At 42.2% G+C, this 20,214-nt stretch overlaps 1 protein-coding gene across 1 annotated transcript; it reads right to left on the bottom strand.

Annotated features, from left to right (window-relative positions):
* Positions 1-207: 207 nt before the first annotated feature.
* Positions 208-19,275, bottom strand: LOC118418167. Its single transcript, XM_035824003.1, has 28 exons — positions 19,086-19,275; positions 17,651-17,783; positions 16,173-16,433; positions 15,421-15,531; positions 14,998-15,105; positions 14,671-14,797; positions 14,349-14,485; positions 13,696-13,909; positions 13,104-13,232; positions 11,626-11,660; positions 11,245-11,352; positions 10,476-10,580; positions 9,813-9,920; positions 9,412-9,538; positions 9,077-9,213; positions 8,415-8,628; positions 7,669-7,797; positions 6,599-6,764; positions 5,864-5,985; positions 5,105-5,259; positions 4,575-4,728; positions 3,972-4,112; positions 3,390-3,568; positions 2,898-3,020; positions 2,587-2,672; positions 2,419-2,459; positions 857-956; positions 208-343 (listed from the first exon to the last, which is right to left on the bottom strand). Exons 2-28 carry the CDS (start codon positions 17,774-17,776, stop codon positions 223-225), a joined length of 3,564 nt encoding a protein of 1,187 aa, XP_035679896.1. The 5' UTR covers positions 17,777-17,783; positions 19,086-19,275; the 3' UTR covers positions 208-222.
* Between the last annotated feature and the right edge of the window lie 939 nt (positions 19,276-20,214).

Here is a 20,214-nt window from a genome sequence, read left to right as displayed (position 1 = left end):
GGGTAGAATAGATATTGCTGAGGATAATGTTTTGTTGGGATCTAACAAATGTTATATTACTTTGCTGAAAATCACCAAGTATTCTATATATGTGTCTTGGTTAAGATGGAAAGATATGAAACTACGAAACTACTAAAAGATGAAGTGTACGATACATTTTTGTTCTTCTGCTCTTTGTACAGATTTGACAGCTTACAATAAATTTAAAAAACAAAACAACAATCATATGTTATTTACCGATTCCTCGCTGGTATTGACCAGATTGTCCATGTCCTGGACGAGGTCCGTGGGGTCGGGCCGAGCCGCCGGGTCCTTCATCCAACACTTCTGCATGACTTTATACCTGCGATAGAATGGGGATTTATTAAAGTACATTAATGGGGAAAATATTTGCTGTGGTTTTATGTTCGTAATTTTTGCTTTGATTTCTTCACCGTGAACTTAAAACCATCACAAAAGTTAAATTTTACTTCTGTCCGCCCACCCCTTTTTTTCAACCACGCAAACATTCTATTTTCTCCATACCGTAAAAACTAAATCCCGCGAACATTGCCCCTTTGGTACGACTTTTGTCACTACATTATCGGACAGGTGAAGCCATTGGTAAGTTACTTATTAGAAGTGATATTCAAGTATGCTGGTGCCATGATTCCTCCATACCTTTTAGATTTGCTTCATTCATAGTTAGTATACTGGCATTTGAGCTACTTGAATGTATGTGTAATGCCTAGTTCTAATGTATACACAATGATGTCTCATTGACGTCACTTATCCAATCCATGATTTGACTAAAACTGCAACTAAGATTGTCAATTCTTGTTTTTTTTTTATAAACGTAAAAGAACAAGAAACGTACATGTGGTCAGGGCAGCTGTCCAGTCGGTCCATCCTCTTCCCGGCCGATAGCCAGTCGATCAGCTGTTTGTCAGCGGACAGGCCTGGATAAGGTCTCCCACCTGGAATATATCAGGTCAAACGTTAACGTGTGGAAGACTTGAACCGCAAAATAGTGAGTTTTGAAGTGATCGTGAGAAGGTTTCGTTTAATCAAAGACATATACTGTACATGTAATGTCTGTGGCGCCGTTTTGTTTCATGTTTTTGTTTTGTGTCAACAGCTGGGAGAACACTGGACTACAGGAAGGGCACAGAAGGAATTGAGCTGGGAGGGATCAGGGCGTAACTAGCCTGAAAAGAAGAGAAGCACTGTCACTAGTAGAAAGGAGACTTTGTGCTGTTGCGAGAAGCTGTACATACTGATACTAGTACTATAAGTCATGTTAGTTGTACTTTACAAGCTGGATTCACTATCTGTATCCTGTAGCCGGATGTGGAAATTCCTTAGAGTTGGACATCGCGAAGACTTTGATTTGTAATAGAAACAGATATTCGTAGAAGCAAGATTAGCCACAGACTCCCATGTCAGCTTTACATAAAAGTTAAATTGTATTCACGTTTGATCCTATATTCTATTTGGAAGTATAAGAAGTCATGTGATATTGGCGGTTAAAGGATTCAACTTTCCCTTAACATAATTAGATAACAGGGACTCTCTGTACATACCTGGTATTACCCATTCTTGTTGCAATATTGTATCTGTATACATATCATGTGGCAGACAGGATTCGGCCTCGATGACATTACGTCGTTTAGTTCTTCTCAGGACTGGTTTAGAATAAGATTATTCTGTGCATTCTTTTCTATTTCAAATCGTGTTAGCCTTTTATAAGAAAGTAATTGGGCACACATGATATTGTGATTTGTCAAATGTGCGGAAAATTCATTAAAGTGACTTTGTATCTGCGGAAAATCCCGTTTAGGATTCTTTATGATCTGATCATACGAAGAGATCCCTAAAAAACGACTTCGCATCCGCGGCAAATGCCGCATTGGGATTTCTTAGGATCCGACCATGCCAAATATACGAGGAAAATCCTGAAAAAACGACTTCGCATCCACGGCAAATTCCATATTGGGATTCTTTAGGATCCGACCATGACAAATATACGAGGAAAATCCTATAAAAACGACTTCGCATCCGCGGCAAAGGCCGTTTTGGGACCCGTTCATTCCAGGTATTCGAAGAAATCCTTTGAAAAACGACTTCGCATCCGAGGGAAATACCGTTTGGGGATTCTTTGCGATCCGATCATTCCAGGTATTCAAAGAAATCCCTAAAAAAACGACTTCGCATCCGTGGAAAATCCCATTTTGGGATATGTTTGAGTCTTTTCATTCCGGATCCCAAAAATCCAAATTTCGGATATTTTAGGGATCCAACTCGAATCCGTTTGCATTCGCTAGCATTTGTTACAAATACGCAAATATCCCTGCTCGGATATGGCTACATCCGATACCCTTTCCCCCAGTGTAAGTCAAAGCAATTCAACACAGCAAAGTTTTGAAAACTATTACTCACCAAGAGAAGCGATTTCCCACAACAAGATTCCATACGACCAACTGAAAAGAAATAAATGATCTTAGTTAATATTCACATATCTTTTTGACAAACACAAATACACACACAGACACACAGGCACACCCCAAACAACACCCCCATATCATGGAGACAATAACAATTTCTTACATGTCAGTCTTGTAGGTGAAGGCTCCGTCCTGGAGAGACTCGAGCGCCATCCAGCGGATCGGCAGGGGGCCGTCATCTCCTTGTTGCTGAAGACACAAAAAAGGTTCACTTAGTCAATGGACATAAGAGTTTTCTCCTACTTCATCAATGTCTAGGTTCGGCTTGTACCGTATACATTTTCCTATCAGACCTATAGATTCAACCGTTTCTATTTAACAGAAGTAGTATCAACTGGTCTGAGTGAAGTCGGAGAGGCTTATGATATCTAATGAAGAGTGAACATTTTTGTAAGTTGTGAATGTATTACTCACGTTGGACAGTTTGACGTACTCCGACTCCGTGTAGATGTCCCTGGCCAGCCCGAAGTCACAGATCTTGGCCTCCCTGTCCGCAGAGATCAGCACGTTCCTGGCAGCAACGTCCCTGTGGACCACCTGGAAAATTCAATGTTCAGTTAATGAAAAATATTCTAAAGATCACGAAAATGGTCTATCAGGGCTTGGCAGTTTAAGGGTTAATCTACAAGTAGCAGTTTTTCACGAGGTGTCACATTGAATATCCCTCTGCGTAAGAAGAAAACTAGCAAAGAGTGCCCATAACATGCAAAAGCTTATCAAAAAGTCACATTTGGCATACTTATATTCTGACTGGAGTTCTGCTTCTCGTCGATATATGTAGCCGATGTAGGTGGCGCTTTTCCGGCGAGAACACAATCCCAAACGTGGCTAAGTTTATATCCCCCCCTTAGACTTATATTGTAGATTGCAACTTTCATGATAGCGAAACGTTTTAGCTTCTGTCACCTTCTTTCTCTTCAGTTCTGCCAGCGCGTTGGCGACTCCCCGTGCGAACCGCAGGAACTCCCGGTCCTGCTCGGCGGTCACACCCAGCGGCCCGGAGGACTGGCAGCGGTGGCGGCACGAGCTCAGGTAGTTCCGGAGATCTCCGTAAGGTGCGTACTCAACCAACAGGTACACACGTGCTGTACGACGCAAATGGAAAGAAAATTAAAGACACCATATATGGTTACACATTCAGATTAGTCCCAACAGGACAAGGGTATAAATATTTGGATGTATATATGATATATATATGAAATTGAAATGTGCTTGCTTACATTTGCAAAACTAGCAAAACATCTGCAAACTTATCCAGTGATGGCTGGAGTGCCCTGATGAATCTGGCCTCCTTTATACTTCTTACAGTAGGTTTGTTCAGTGTCCAGTATTCTGACTTTGTCCAATGAAACGTTATGGCCCGGTGAATAATCTGCAAACTTAATGCTACGATGACCATTGACCAAGCCACACCTATAGCCGCTATCCCAGCTGCAGGTCACCAGCGAGTACTTAACATACTTCTGGGCACAGTATGGAAAGTCTTACCTTTGTCCAAGACGTATCCGTAGAACTGGATGATGTTCTGGTTGGTTGACGGAGAAGAGGAGGCGTCTTGAGGAAGGTGGAGGTCGGACAGAAGTTTGGTTTCCCTCAAGAAGTCTCGCTGTACGACCTCTCCTGCCTGGTCTGGAATGGTAGAACACAATATTTCGTTGTTCCAACAGCTAATTCTAAAGGATCCGTCAAATGCATGTTAGACTGCATCAAAAGACTTTCCGAATACGACTGCAAATGTCATTTTCTACGATACGTTAGTTTGTTATTGGCTTTATGTTGTCGTGCTAACTTAATGCTCCCTGAAAAAAGATGCTACAGAACGCAAAATATCAGAACCAGAAGTTCCGCTGCAGTACCAAGAAAAGCCGGTAGGGGCCCAAATCTAATCATTACCCGCTTTTGTCACACCCCACCAACACACCAAGTATGTAACCAATCCATCCAGCCGTTCTTGAGTTGTCTTGTTGACAGACACACAGACACACACAGAGACACACACAAACGTTAGTGAAAATATAGCCTCCATGAATATTCCATGGAGGTGAAAAGAAAGTGCTAAAAGGTAACGGCGCTGGGCGCTATACTACTTACCGGCTCGAATTGTTTTGGCGGCCACGGTGTGTTGCGATGTCTGCATCCGCAGCTTCGCCTTCACAACGTAACAGAACTGGCCCTGTCCGATCTGCTCCACTATCGTCAGGTCTTGGCGTTTTCTCTCCCATTTCCGGATGACGTCTTTGTTCTCCTAAAATTTGAAAGAATGGTGCAACAGTTATATATGGTGGCTCAGGCGTTCATTCAACCATTAATGAAGGAATTTCAGGTTCGATGAAATGTTTTGTTACGTTTCTTTGTGGAAATGTCTTAGGATTTACTCTCCAAGCAGAGGTTATTTCTGACGTATTTTAGGTGTTTTTATAGGACCTTATATTTTGTACCGGTTTCTTTGTGTCTAACCGCGAGAAAACGGTACAAAATAAAAAATCCTGACAAAAACGCCTAAAAAACGTCAAAATATAGCTGCTTAGGATCAAGGTCATGGTCAAAGAACTTTGATGATGATTGTCATATCTATTGACCTTTTGTGCATTCGTTAAAATAGAAAATACTAAGAAAAATACCGGATCATGTAGCCAGGAGATGAGTTCACTGTCCATTCTGTACTTGGCTTCTTTCTTCTTCCTCATGAAGAGGTAGGCGCCCACCCCTGCCACACAGAGCACAGCGGCCGGGACCAGCACGGCAATGGCAATTATACCGGGAGTCAGCTGCTTTCCTGCAACCACAGGACATGTTATTTAGAGATGCGGGAATCAAAAATAAATTTGCTTCCTGTTGAAGAGATTCATTAGTCACGTATGTACACAGTTAATACTTCACAAGGAGACGAGGTGAGGGTCAGAAGATCGCAAGTCTCGACCTAGTTCTCGCAACTCTCGCGAGAACTTGGTCACTCCGTGAACAAGATGGACTGATAGCCATCGAAAATTTGGAGGTACTTGTGTTTACCTTTAAAAAGTAGTCATTGCTTGATGAAAAATTCTATCAAATTTGCTTCCGAATTGATACCAATATTCAAATGATATCTAACAGTATCAAACTTAAGCCACTGATTGGGTCACAGTATATATTATCACTAAATGAATGATGATAAAAGCGGGATGAAAATTTCATAACAGTAGTCTATGTGATGCAACATTTACGAGATAAATTACGCAAAGAAAACAATTGATCTTTTTTTAAACATCATTGCTCGAACATTGCTGCCAAGACGAGACCATCCCAGACAAGGAATGCTTTCAAATAGCTCGATGAGTGATGTTGATGGTTTTACTTTACATTGTAAACGACACCAGTTCTCCAAAATGGCTGGGACATACCTGGTTTACTTGGGACGTTAAGCCTATAAACCGCTCTCGTTTCCACACCGTTCACATCACGGACTATACACTGGTACTCTCCTCCGTGCTCCTTCGACAGCTGTGGTATCACCAGGACGTGACTGAAATTGAACCAAATTCTTATTTGAGTATTTCTGGTTGACTCCGTGTGTGTAGAGTCTTTGTTTTCCACATGACTGTCTGGTTTGGTGCGTTTTCGTTATTTGTATATATGCAGTGCCAACAGACAGGTGTCAGTTGGAAGATGGTTCGCTGCAAAGGTCAGACATGCGCAAGTGACAGATGGAGTTCAGAGGTGTTAGAACTAGTAGTTTTCTTCAGACAGGACCTTCCAGGTCATTAGTTTAATGGAAAAGGCTACTACCTCATGGGGATGTATTGTTGTTTTTAACTGTCTGTTCGTAAGAGCTTTTGCGGTTACATATTTCCCGTATGCTAGCTACGGGCAATTGCATTCATTTTGTAATTACCTTCGATATCACATTATATCATCCACAACAGCTGTTCATAGTATTATGGCGACTCTATCCAGCAGGCTATGTATTGCTAGTAGAGAGAGGACTAGATGATGAATGTAAGGAAAGGACGAGGAGGTGCCGTATACGTAGCAGTGGATTGGATGTTGATTCAAAATCAGTTTGTATGGACATACGATACATACTCATTGTCCTATGCGCACATTCGAAATTCAAAATAAACGACAGCTTGACTTACTTGGAGTAAAAAGATGACTTCATGATGGTTCCATCCGGTAGTTCCTTGCCATCCTTTGCCCACGTCAGACTGTCGGTATGTATGTTGTACGAGTGGCAGGTGATGTTGATGTCGTCCCCTGGCTTTGGCGAGGGGTTACTCGCGGTCACGAGCACGGTAGGGTTAGCTGTAATGTGGACATTTTGATTGTATAATTAGTGCGTGGGAAAGGACAACCTCAAAGCAACCGCACACACGTACGCCACACCTTCAGAAAAGACACAGGAGCCACGAAACTGGCGAAACAGGAGGTGTTACGGATAGACGATCGAAGAAAATGTATTCGGTTGTATAATAAATGAAAGGAAAATTAAGCTAAGGGCACAACCCACCATACGTGCACTTTTTCCGTAAGTTTTTTTTTTGGGAGGCCACGTCCGCTACGTATTTCTGAAAACGTTCAGGCTGTATAGGGCAGGCATACTGGCACGTACGGGGGCGAATCCGAAGCCCGATGGCACACAAAGTTTTGCCTGCACGTAAAGTGCTCCAAAATCCGTCGGATTCCCTACGAGTTCGTACGGAGGCGCGGAACTTACAACTAAAGCCTGGGGCACCACCCGTCGTACGTGCAATTTGTCCGTACGTTTTTTGTGGAGGCCACGTCCGCCACGTATTCCTGAAAACGTTCAGTCCGTACATGGCAGGTGCGTCGCCCGTACTGGCACGTACGGAGGGCGAATCCGCAGCCCGAACGCAGAGAAAGTTCTGCATGCACTTAAATTTCTACGGCGTGTCTGCGTGCTCCCAAATCCGTGGGAATCGCCAAGTGTTCGTACGGAGACGGTACTTACCACTTACGGATACCAAAAGATTGCCCACGTTTTGGCACGTAGACCGAGCACGTATTTGCACATACGGCGGGCTGTGCTTTATGTAAAAACTTCTCGTTGAATGCTTTTCTCACTGTTATGATATCTCTGTTTCTTCTATAACACTCAAACGTATGTTCCTGCTGTAGAATTAAAATATTTGGCTTCGGTTGAGTAGAGTTTCAACAACCTCGGATTTCCAGAATGTAATGTACTTACGGATGTCGCAGGCCACCCCCTTCCAGCCCGGAGCACACAGACAGGCGCCGTTGAAGGCGTGGCACGTGGCGCCGTTCTGACAGACGCAGGTCTGGTCACACAGTCCGCCGTACTTCCCCGCACTACAGCCTGGAAGGTAACATCATCTGGTGAATCTTTACAGTTATTCCCTGTTACACAGGGCGTTCATTGATAAGAGTAGAGATATTGATGAACAATCTTCAGTATCTCTAAACTTTGCGGTATAACCGATTGGACTTTAGCTTAAGTATCTTAATTTACTCATTGTATATGTTTTTACTAAATCTAGCCCAAAAGAAGCGCGTGGAAAACTAAAACTCGTGCTTTGTGCAAGAAGCATAATGATTTCAGTTGTTCTGTTGAAGGTTCTAATCTGGTAACTAGTAGCCAATACCAGAGGGTCACGTTCTGCCAATATTGCATTCATATAGAGGCACGTACTGTAAATGCAGAAACTTTCGCGGTGGTTTAATGTGATGCGGTGCTTTACCGCAAATTCAAAACCACCGCGAACATTTTTCCATAGCAGTATGAGACTACAGTGCATGGTGCTACGTAGGTACCGCGAACTTAAAACCACCGCGAAAATACCCTTTTCCCGCTATAGCTATATACCGCGAAATTAAATCCCCGCGAACTTAATCGCATTTACAGTATGTTTATGTGGATAGGACAGTGAGAGATGAAGGGAACTGTATTTCCCTTTAAGTTTGAGAAAAGCGTACCTCGTGCAGAAATGTCCAGTTTGACTTCAAACCCCGCCGTGTCGTTAGTACCAACACAGACGTAACTTGAATTTTGCCCAGAGAGGACTCTATCTATCGCCATGTCCAGCACGACGAAGGGACTGTTGTCCTGGACCCAGCTGTCCTGGAACATCAGGCTCCAGGTGGCGGGGTGGATCTTGTGTTGGAGGGGGTCTGCAGGGCTGAAGGGGGGCTGTAGTGTAGGATCAAAACAGAAAAGAAGACGTGTCGGAAATTTAGACACGCAAACATGTTGCATATACATGCATGTATTACTACAGGAATTTCACAATTAACGGTATGCAAGAGTATATTTATTGCTGTATAGTATAGACACTTGTTACTTTTTACTGCCTGTACATGTACCCTTGCAATTAGCCTACGGGCATGGATTTGCAAATGAACCAATCAATTATTGATAACCTTTTAGGAGCGCCTGCGTTTCTAGTATGTAGGGAGGAGGGCTGATTCGCGATTTCAACATTGGCCAGGTAACTCTAATAGTAGAGATTATGGCCGATGGCATGCGGGAAAATCGCGAATCAGCGTTGCCCAAAAAAATAAACGCCGGCGCTCATAGAAGGTCTGCTAAGGAGGCTAATATCAACAATTGACACAAGCATTGTACAAGAATCACCGACCCTGATCACATCGATGGTCATTTTGGACCCCTCCTGGTTCCCCCCATCAGGGTCAGCGCAGACGATTCGGGAGTCGTTGACCAGGTGGGCGAAGAAGCCGTCTTGTGCTATGAAGACGTCCGCGTACTCAAGTCCACCTGTGTGTTAATGGCAACATTATACTCTCAGTAGATGGATATAAGATGGATTTAACCACTACATATTACAACATATTATTAAACCTCCTCATAAACTAGATACCTGATATAGAATAATATTCACACGTGTAAGGTTGTTTAAATCTTTGGTACATATATGTGTAGTTGGTTAGTTTGAAGTACTTAGAATTGACTTACAGCGGTTGTTTTCAGTAGAAATCTTCACAACAGCATTTGGGTCGAAGAAGAAGTCAGCATTAGTGAAATCGGAACCAGGGTCAAATGCTGCTATACGATAGCCCAGCTTGGTGTCAACAACAACTCCCTGAAAATAACCAGAACCAAAATCATTGAAAAGTAACGAATATATATGGTTTGAATGTAAATCGTTATAAGACATTGCAGTTTTCCCTTTTGCACTACGAAACAAATAGAATTCTACGTACAGATCGTGGAATCCGGCTACGATAGTTCATGCACCCACTTTTCAATTAGAGCAACTATTTCAGCGCCGGGTAGAGCCCAGTCCAAGCCTTCAGGTAATACGAATCAAGGGACAGTATGTTTATTAAACGTTAGGTCTGTTGAATTAAATATACCTTGTCGTCATTAACCACCGGCGTTCTGCAGTCGTCGTTGAAGACAGGCGGATATCCCTCCACGTCATTCACGTCAACTGTCACCGTAATGAACGAAGTGGTGTTGTTCTGTTGAAATAACAAGTTCAAGGAGATATCATTGATACTGGCGATGCTTCCACGCTACACTTAATTAGGCTTAGGTCTCAATCGCACCGGTGCCCGTCAGGGATGTAGCCCCGGCCGGGCTTCAAAGCCACAAATTTGTCCCGGTGGACTGCCGGATACCGGGGGTAACCCTAGGTGTTCCCAACGGGTAGGTCACGGCGTCTATTTGTTACTGGGTCCCGGGTTCATTTTAAGTTCGACTTAAATTCAACCCGGTGCCCGGCCGGGCCCAAAAAATATCCCGGGAGCCGTAGGGTATCCCACGGGGCCACGTAGAGGTCACGCCCTAAAGTGAAAAAAAAAACAGTCCGTGAACTGACGGACATGGCACCTTGTTCCTAAACAGGGCTCTCCAACAGGCATTTTCAACGTTCCTTACTGTTGTCTATGTACATGACGTCGACACTATAGTATGCTGACAGTCCATAATTTGTAACAGCATTCCACATACTAGCCTGATTTAGTCAAAATGTTTGATTAACTGTTTGCATGCATTGTACGTAGTTTTTCCTTTACCTGCATTACAGTGACGTTAAGAATATACTGGTTGTCCACTGTAAAGTCGAGAGGCCGGCTCAGACTCAGGAGTCCAGTATCCTCGGAAAGGTTGAATCTCTGGTGCTAGAAAAGAAGCGATGAGAAAACAAATCAAGATTTCCTATGTTGATATACAATATACCATATATAAAGATACAAGTAACAGCAATACACAACCCTTCCTAACCTTATCTGGATACAAATGACCAATAGATTTGCAAACAAAACGAAGGCTTGCAACAAACAATAGAATGGCCAAGCCCCCGTCTGAGCGACTTGACAGAGTTAGAAACCTGTCGACTGTCAGAAAAATATCATTGAAATCCGTCGTTCCTATGTCCCTGCAGTTCCAGAGCAAGCTGCTAGGGGGCCCAAACATACACCACTTCTTCCTCACAATAGCTATGTGCCACCAAAAATCAAGACCATCCAGGCCAAAAGATACAAAAAAATCGAAGTTCTTCTGCAGTACCAAGGTCACACACGGGGGTGGGGGGTTGGCGGCTGCAAAATCGACCATGACCTTCATCTTTGCAACGCCTACTCACATACCAAATACTAGTATTACAATCCATCCAGAGGTTCTAGAGTTATTGTGACCACAAATATTCGGAAGCACAGGCACACACACACACACACACATACACACACACACACACACACACACACACACACACCAAAAACTATACCTCCATTTTTATGGAGGTAATGATGTGCTACAATATTCACAGGCTGTGGTCAACATTACCTTATTGCCCGACACTAGTGTGAAGCGGGCTTCGGTCTGGTTTCTCAGGAACCCGTTTGCTACAAGTACGTCATTCATGTCAAGCACGTTGGAGCTGACCATCTGGTCCTGTGTGTAGAAAGAAAGTAAGTTGTGAAAACCATCCTTCACCCTATGTTGCATTTTTATGATACCATTTTGCTCCACTGAATATTACCCTGGCTTCGCACGGAGTTATAAGTGCAAAGCTTCGATCATTGATGCTCGTACAGAATGAGTGCACGGTATGATCATGTAATGTATAATTTCGTCAACGGAATGAAAATGTAGAGAAAAAACTATCAAGTAGCACTATATGCAGGCTAACTACGTATAGAAATAGCCACAGCAAAACTGTCTTACCTCATTTATCGTCAACATGAGGTTTTCATGGTTTGCTGTGGATAAGAAAGAACAGAATATTGTGAATATGATAGGGTATACTACAGAACATGCATGTTCTTGATTTTGTATTCAGAAAACTTGAACGCTGAGTCCGTGAAAAGTTTCATCAGATTGGTAACATGCATTGGCATAATACCGGTCATAAGCCTTATACCGGTCGAATAAAAATAGTGGAACTTAAAGAGATCTACACATGCAACAATAGTTATTTCTGAGGTATGCACACTTCAGACATCTAGGTGTCCAATACATCATTTACAAAGCATCGATAACAATGCATTCGAAGACAACAAGGCCAAAAGTTTTCAGGTCATTTTCGGGGCAGGCGAGCTCGTCGTGGGACAAACATACTGTCACGTTCATCGCCAGATTTGTAGATAATAATCACATGTGCTCACGGCACAAGACGAGCATGATTCAACAGCAATCTTGAATTTCTTTTGGTGACCTACAACTCGTGTAAAAGTATGAGGAACCGTTGCATTATCGCCCGGATCTACGGCTGAATGGGTCAAATTGAACGTACGCCGCCATTTTCCCGCCATTTTTAATGCTACGGCCAGCAGTAAAGTTTTACGTCATAGCGGTTGTGACGGACCAAAATTAAATGAAAATTCTTGTCAGTATACGCCCATTTTTTCATGACTTTTTGTATGCTCATGCAGATTTTTGTTTTGTGCAACTACTAACAGGAATGAAAGGAACAACAGAGGATGTATAAAGGTACATAGCGGCAGTTAATTGTGCCGTGTTTCGTTCGGCCGGTATAGTGCACCCCCTTCCAACCACGCGCCCGTTCTCCGTGCAATTCCGCGGTGTGTTCCAATTACGATATTATGCTTTTAGCAGGACCAGAGAGACAAAATAATTTACACAGAAGAAGTGGCAAAGGTAAGCTGTAACAGCAACATGTAACGGGAGAAAATGATGCGTTGATCATTTGCCAAATTAGCATTGCTTGAGAAATTGCAGTAAACCGACCGGTATTATGCCAATGGATGTTACGTCACTGAATAAAGAGCCTCTTTTTTTACACAACCAATGCTTTGTTCTCACCGACGTTTCGGTGACTGTCTATCACCTTCTTCAGGGCAATCCTGACTGGTTCACATTGTACTGCAGGACAGGTGTCGCTGCTCACAGTTCAGATGCGGTCACAAAACGTAAAGTATTTACATAATGTACAGCAAGCTTTATGCAAAATGTTTAGAATGCGGTCCCATGCACAAAGGAGTGTAAAACAGTTGTGAAATGAGGTAATAGTTTCTAGATCTTTTACGTCTTAAGAATACTGTCCCACACGTGACTGAGTCTATACCCCTCCCTCATCTCGGTTCATGACTGTACACTGGACATATTCATTGAACGCTTCATAATTGCATTGAGCTGATATACTCTGCATTTCTTTTGCGATATAGAAGACGTCATGTACTTACGGATGTCGCAGGCCACCCCCTTCCAGCCCTGAGCACACAGACAGGCGCCGTTGAAGGCGTGGCACGTGGCGCCGTTCTGACAGACGCAGGTCTGGTCACACAGCCCGCCGTACTTCCCCTCACTGCAGCCTGGAAGGTAACGTTAACATCATCTAGTAAAACTTTACAGGCATATCTTCGTTACACCGTCTTTTGTAATAGTCCTATAACGGACACTCGACAAAAAGAACATATTACGGATACGCAGATATGGAAGGGCAAACTTTCTGTTTCTTATCACTAAGCATTATCTTTTTACGAAATATGACTGATTGGCATCATGCTAAGTTTTTAACCTCATTTAAGACAAAGTATCTAACATATTTATAGTCTAAAGGGCAAAGTGCACGTGAAAGCTTCGCGCTTTTTGAAACAGTTTGCAACAGAAGCATATAGTGAGTTCGGACGTTCTGTTGAAATGTTAATCAGGTAAAAGGGATACGTTCGGCCTATAACGCAATGATGACGTTGCAAATATGTATTGGAGAAGTTCTAAAGAGAAGGTGAAGTTAACTGTATTGCCCTTAATTACTACATGCCAAGAAAAACTTACCCCTTGCAGTAATATCCAGTTTGACTTCAAACCTAAACGCGTCTTGTGTACCAAAACAAATCCAACTGGACTTTTTCCTGGAGGACACGTGATCTATCGCCATGTCCAGCACGACGAAGGGACTGTTGTCCCGGACCCAGCTGTCCTGGAACATCAGGCTCCAGGTGGCGGGGTGCAGCTTGTGTTGGAGGGGGTCGGCAGGGCTGAAGGGGGGCTGAGGGACGGGAACAGAAACTTTTTTGTCAGAGGTTAGAAACCTTGTAGAATTCATTGTCTTGTTGATTGTGTTGGAAAAGTTCTACATGTAACATAAACATGCTACAAGCACTATTGGCCAATTAGAAAACAGACGTGTCTTGGAAAGTGGAAAGCGTCATTTACAGTTCGAACTGCAACTGGACTTACGACAAAATACCATATGACAATTGTGAACAGCACACTGCCTTCTGTATCAGCGTTTGAATTCTATATTTCTAAGTTATCATTATGATAATATCTTACTCCCACACTCTCTTTAAATGGAGCATTACAGTTCATTTACTTTCTAATACATGTACTCTCTCGCCTATGATACCACCATCTTTCGTCAAGCTTGAAATCGTGTAATTTAAAGGTCACAATTATAGCAATAATATTTGACAAGAAGAACTAACCCTGATCACATCGATGGTCATTTTGGACCCCTCCTGGTTCCCCCCATCAGGGTCAGCACAGACGATTTGGGAGTCGTTGACCAGGTGGGCGAAGAAGGGATCTTGTGCTATGAAGACGTCCGCGTACTCAAGTCCACCTGTGTGTTAATGGCAACACTATACTCTCAGGAGATTGGATGGACTTAACCACTATATAATACAACATAAGCTCCTCATATACTATATAGTTGATATAAAATAATATCCATACTGGTAAAAATGTTTAAATCTTGGGTACATATATGTGTAGTTGGTTAGTTTGAAGTACTTAGAATAGACTTACATTGGTCGTTTTCAGTAGAAATCTTCACAACAGCATTCGGGTCGAAGAAGAAATCAGCATTAGTGAATTCGGAACCAAGGTCAAACGCTGCTATACGATAACCCAGCTTGGTGTCTACAACAACGCCCTGAAAAAAAACACAGAAACCAAAACATCAAAATGTGATAACAGAGGTTTAAAAGGTGTGAAATATTTGTTTCACTGTTCACCGAAAGCAACCTTGTCAATGCTGGAAAGAGTCTGCTGAAATCCATGTTTTGAAAATCGTTCATGAAATTATAGCAAGGCAAAGGAAAGCGTGACAGCATAATATAATGTAAACTCTACCTTGTCGTCACTAACCACCGGCGTCCTACAGTTGTCGCTGAAGACAGGTGGGTATCCCTCCGCGTCATTTACGTCAACTGTCACAGAGATGAACGCCGTGACGTTTTTCTGAAACATTACAACTTTCACTGAAACCTACTGTACTGTTTTCCAGTGTTCTCTTTTCCTGTCATCGTTGAATATTATCGTTAGACTTTAGTTAATAGATAGATTGTAGCTCAGTTATGATTTCTTATATAATGTAAGGGTCTTAACAAATAAGGAAACGCATCGTTGAATACTGGTTACATTACATCTGCAAAATGTATTTTCTTCAGTGCATTTGTTCGATAATTCAGAACTATATCCGTGAATGTAGAATCTTAATGTCGATTATCTAGGTCCACGTTGACGGGTATCACAAGATCTAGAGAAAGCGTTTACCTGTGTCAGGTGCACACTGACGTTCAGATCGTAGCGCTTGTCCACGGTGACGTCTAGTGGCCGGGCCAGCGTCAGTACGCCCGTGTCCTCGGCCACAGCAAACCGGTTGTGCTGTTCAAAAAGTTTTTGAAAAATGAATAAATGAATTTATTACTCAACAAACGCACAGGGTACAATGTATGGCAACCAATAGCAGCAAATAGCTATATATACTCTCCAAGCAGAGGTTAGGCTCCGGCTGTTTTTTAAACGTTTTTTTAGTCGTTTTTATCGGGTTTTCTATATTGTATTGTATCTTGCTGTTAGGCCGGACACAGCAAGATAAAATACAAAATAGAAAGCCCGATAAAAATAGGCAATGGTACTACGAGGCTACATACAGAACAACAAAATATTATCGATAACAGTACAGTTATGTATGCGTGATCTGGTCTCGCATTTGGAATACATTATAAAGAAACTAACCTACGTAGGTGGATATATGACTTGAACATGACAGCAGATATATACGAAAAATATCGCGATCGTTCTGTGAGCGAAAATCGTGTCAGGCACAATGTATTACAAACATTGTACAACCAATACATGCCATGAGAAAGATATTACACGTATACCTTCATTACAAATCTAGAAACCAGGTTACGCTTGATATGACCGTCCAGCTAGCACAATATACTTCTGCTTGACGGGTACAGGAGTGTGAAAACAATAATGCCAACATACAATTCAAAAGGACATTATTGTTCAAATACCGTGTTTCCAGACAGCAGTGAGAACTTGTAGTTACTAGTGGCCTCGTTGGTGGTACCGTTGGTGGTACCATTAGTGGTACCATTTGCATTGGTGGTACCATTGGTGGTGCCGTTGTTGGTACTGTTGACTGAGTCATTCGTGTTTGTCACAGTCTGTGTTGGGATAGGCGTGGTCACGTCGTTGCCAGGGGACGGAGAGGACGTCTCGTTCCCCACCACAAAGGTGGACAGATCAACAACCGTTGACAGCACGGCGGTATTCTGTGTATCAACACGAAGAAAAAGAAAAAAAATTACAATACCAGAACTACTATTATTTGGTCTATCTGGATTTTGACAATTCTATTTAGTCGAATATTTACATTTTATGACTAGAAATACATGGATGATCAGGTAAACATTATCAAGAGAATATCAGGGTGGCCAATACTAGTAACGGGATACAAGTATGTTGTGGCTTGCTAACTCCTCTGGCATATAAACAGTGCCTAGTTAACGTCTGCTATTTCCTGTAGGATACTGCTATTCTGTTCAATCATCCATTTTTAATTTTATTGTTTATTGAATATATATATAGGTGAAATCGCCATAGTGTATTGCTAATCTGTTTTTGCAGCATATTTTACTTCCTTGTGATTGTTATCAGGCCCGCCACATAGGAAACGTCGGGGTCGAAATGGCCTAATCTTCTTGTCTAGACTATAGATTGTTCTGCGAAAAGGATTGTAGAAAGGTGACATACCACTGGAAGCTTACATTGTTTGAGACCATTTAACAGTAATACATTTTGTTCTGTGAAATGGGATACTGAATGATGCAATACATATAGAATATGTAGATAATGTGCACATAGAGCAGTGGAAGACGAAAACATGTTATTTGCAAGTGTTCATTCAACCAAACCGAAAGAATCACTTTGTTTAGAGACATACCCCCAAAATTCATGGACGAACAGAAAGCCCACAAACCGCAGAAAAAAGTGAGACTTTTCGTCTTACTCTGCTTCCAAAATAGAAGTCAAACCCAACCTAGAAATAGCCAGTATTCGATTTATCTCTTTTTACAATAAATGATTAGGCCGCACCAATTTTGTTTTTTGCTTCTTGGATTCGCCTGTCCATTTGTTTCATTTAAAAATAAGAAGTCCCGAGAAAAAATAATACAGGTTTTGCTATCACAAACTGTAAATATTACCATTCGCAGCCATATACACATAATTTCAGTCTGAAAACAATGCCTTTCATTCAGAACACTAATAGCAAATCAAAGGAAGAATTCATTGTATAAAACGTGTCATATAACTCCACGGGCTGTCTTTTTTTGGTCAATTAAGCGGTATATATTCACCCCAGAAATTTTGAAAAAAATTAGGCCTGTCGGTCCAATTTTATCTCTGAACAAAATCCGAGAAGCAACAAATAAACTTGGTGTGGCCTTATCAATTATTACATGTTTGGCATGAACTTGTCAATGCCTACCTCTGGGAGTGACAAGGATACCGTGTCGTTGGTGACGTAGTCACTTTGACCGTTGGCAGCTTCTGTTGTAATCATCACACAGCATGCTATCGTCAGTGTGACACCCATACGCCACGTGGCCACCATGTTTAAACTGCAACAACATAGAGAAGTCTTCTGTTATTACGAAAATACCAAGCACAACATGTACTCAATGCTAAATAGAAAGGAAAGTTAGAGACTTCCAAACTGTTAGTAAAGAAATAGAACGACCTAGGTTGTCCATCATTTTCTCAGTTGTCAGTTATAATTATTAGTTCAAGACGACTTTAGGGCACAGGGCTACAATATGAGTATTCACTCACTCACTCACTCACTCACTCACTCACTCACTCACTCACTCACTCACTCACTCACTCTCATTCATGCACTCACTCACTCACTCACTCACTCACTCACTCACTCACTCACTCACTCATACACACTCACTCACTCACTCACTCTCACTTACTCACTCACTCACTCACTCATACACACACACACACACAAACACACACACACTCAATCATTCGTTCACTCACCCACAAACTCACTCATACACAAACACTCACTCATATACTCACTCACTCACAAACACACACACATACTGCACTCACAGATACACACACACACACACACACACTTATATATATACACACACACACACTCAATATTCACTCACTCGCCCACACACTCATTCATACACATACAAACAAACACTCACTCACTCATTCTTTCTTTCATTCACTCATTCAATATCGTCAGTTCAATCCATATATTGCAGTGGCGGAATGTACATGGATGAAATTTTACGTAGTTGTACGTCTTTGATCGGTCTACTGTACCAGCGAGGCCGCCACAACTGTCACCTACCAACAATTGATCATGACACACAGAACATGCAGCGTGAGCAGTCCAGTGTGTTGACGGGATCCGGCTGTTAAGCAGTGGCCCACTTCATTGTACTTGTCGAAAAGAGCCAGGGGAATTTCCCCGTACAATGAACTTATGTATACTGTTGCCTATCTTCTATGTCATGATCAGTAGACAAGTAGCTTAACTAACCATTCAGTTCAGCTAAGCTAAACTGGTTCGAGACCACAATCGCAGAACAAGAGTTTGCGTAGTGGTTTTGCCAAGGTGGTCGAGCCGATCATGACGAATCAAAACATGCCTTTCGTATACTCTGCGAGTTTGTAAATGCACGCGTTGACAAGGTAAAACGCCTCAAATATCTCCAAATTTACGATCAACACCCTGCAGCTAATCACACAGTAACTGGTGACCCCACCTATGCCCGAAAACTGGGCCAGAAAAACCAGACTTTTGTGTAAGCTGAAAATGTCCCACGGCAAACATACTGTACATCATGCACCACAACAACGCAGCAAATCAAGTGATGTAAGGGCATGCTTACCTGGTTCCTCTCACCGTGTGAAGGAGACACTATTTCTGAAGAACACGTCCAATGTCCTCGAGCTTCGATCGTCTCTCGGCCGTACAGAGCGTCCTGCAGGCGACTTCGCTACACAGAGAGCCACTAGTCTGACTGTGTGGCACCCACTGTGTATAGCACCTATGCTTCAGGGAAAGGTGCTGATGTGACACGCGTGGCTTAACTCGATCAGACAAATCCTCACACTCGATTGGTCGCCACGTTTCGCGCTCGTGTGACGTAGCAGGAAACAAAAAATGAGAGTCGGTGGTGGCAAGTGGATTCCCCGTGACGTCAGAAGACGTATCTTATGACAAAAGAAACACAACAGGTGTGATGACTGTAAGAAGATATAAGGAAATATTTGAAAGCTGATGGAGGCACGTGGATTCCCAGTCACGTTAGATAGCATTTTGAACCATAACAAACACAAACACAAACACCGCATGAAAAGATAATCAGAATATTTTTGAAGGAAGAGACGTATCATTTTCAAGTCTGCTTGTTGGAAATAAGGAATCTTTATGGTTTTCTTGGTGGCCATATGGGGATTTTCTGTGGGACACGTAGTTCTAAGTTCAAGGACTACTTAAGACCTTAGATCTTCCACCTTAGATCCTCCCGCAATATTACATATACAGGAAAATACATGTATTTCCAAAGATCTCATAACAACACAAAGACTATCATTCACAAGTGCCAGTAGCTTTGTAAGACAACAAGTCCTCGTATTCTAATACCTTACAAACTATTGAAAAAAAAAAAAACACATTTTTCGTCTGAAAGCATTGGTGTTTAATCACCACCCCCAATGAATACAATGTACATGATAATTTTCTGGAAAAGATGCATGCATATGTGGCATAATGGTATTCATTTATTTTCTCAACCTCACATTGGAATGCAATTTGTCTTGTGTGTATACACCATGTTTCTTTAATTTTATTTATTTGTTGAAACATTCTATCGTCGTGGGTTGTCGTGGTTGTTGTTTGAAATCTGAGAACAATGGTGAATTCACCATTTTGCATGTGTGTGCTCGAAGGATATTGTCAAAACTTTGTTACTGGTATACAATTCATGTCGCCACCGTCACAGTACTAGTGCACCC

This window comes from Branchiostoma floridae, chromosome 6, assembly GCF_000003815.2.
Source record: "Branchiostoma floridae strain S238N-H82 chromosome 6, Bfl_VNyyK, whole genome shotgun sequence".
NCBI lineage: Eukaryota > Metazoa > Chordata > Leptocardii > Amphioxiformes > Branchiostomatidae > Branchiostoma > Branchiostoma floridae.
The sequence above is the reverse complement of the archived record's forward strand: the minus strand, read 5'-3'. Positions and strand labels throughout refer to the sequence as shown.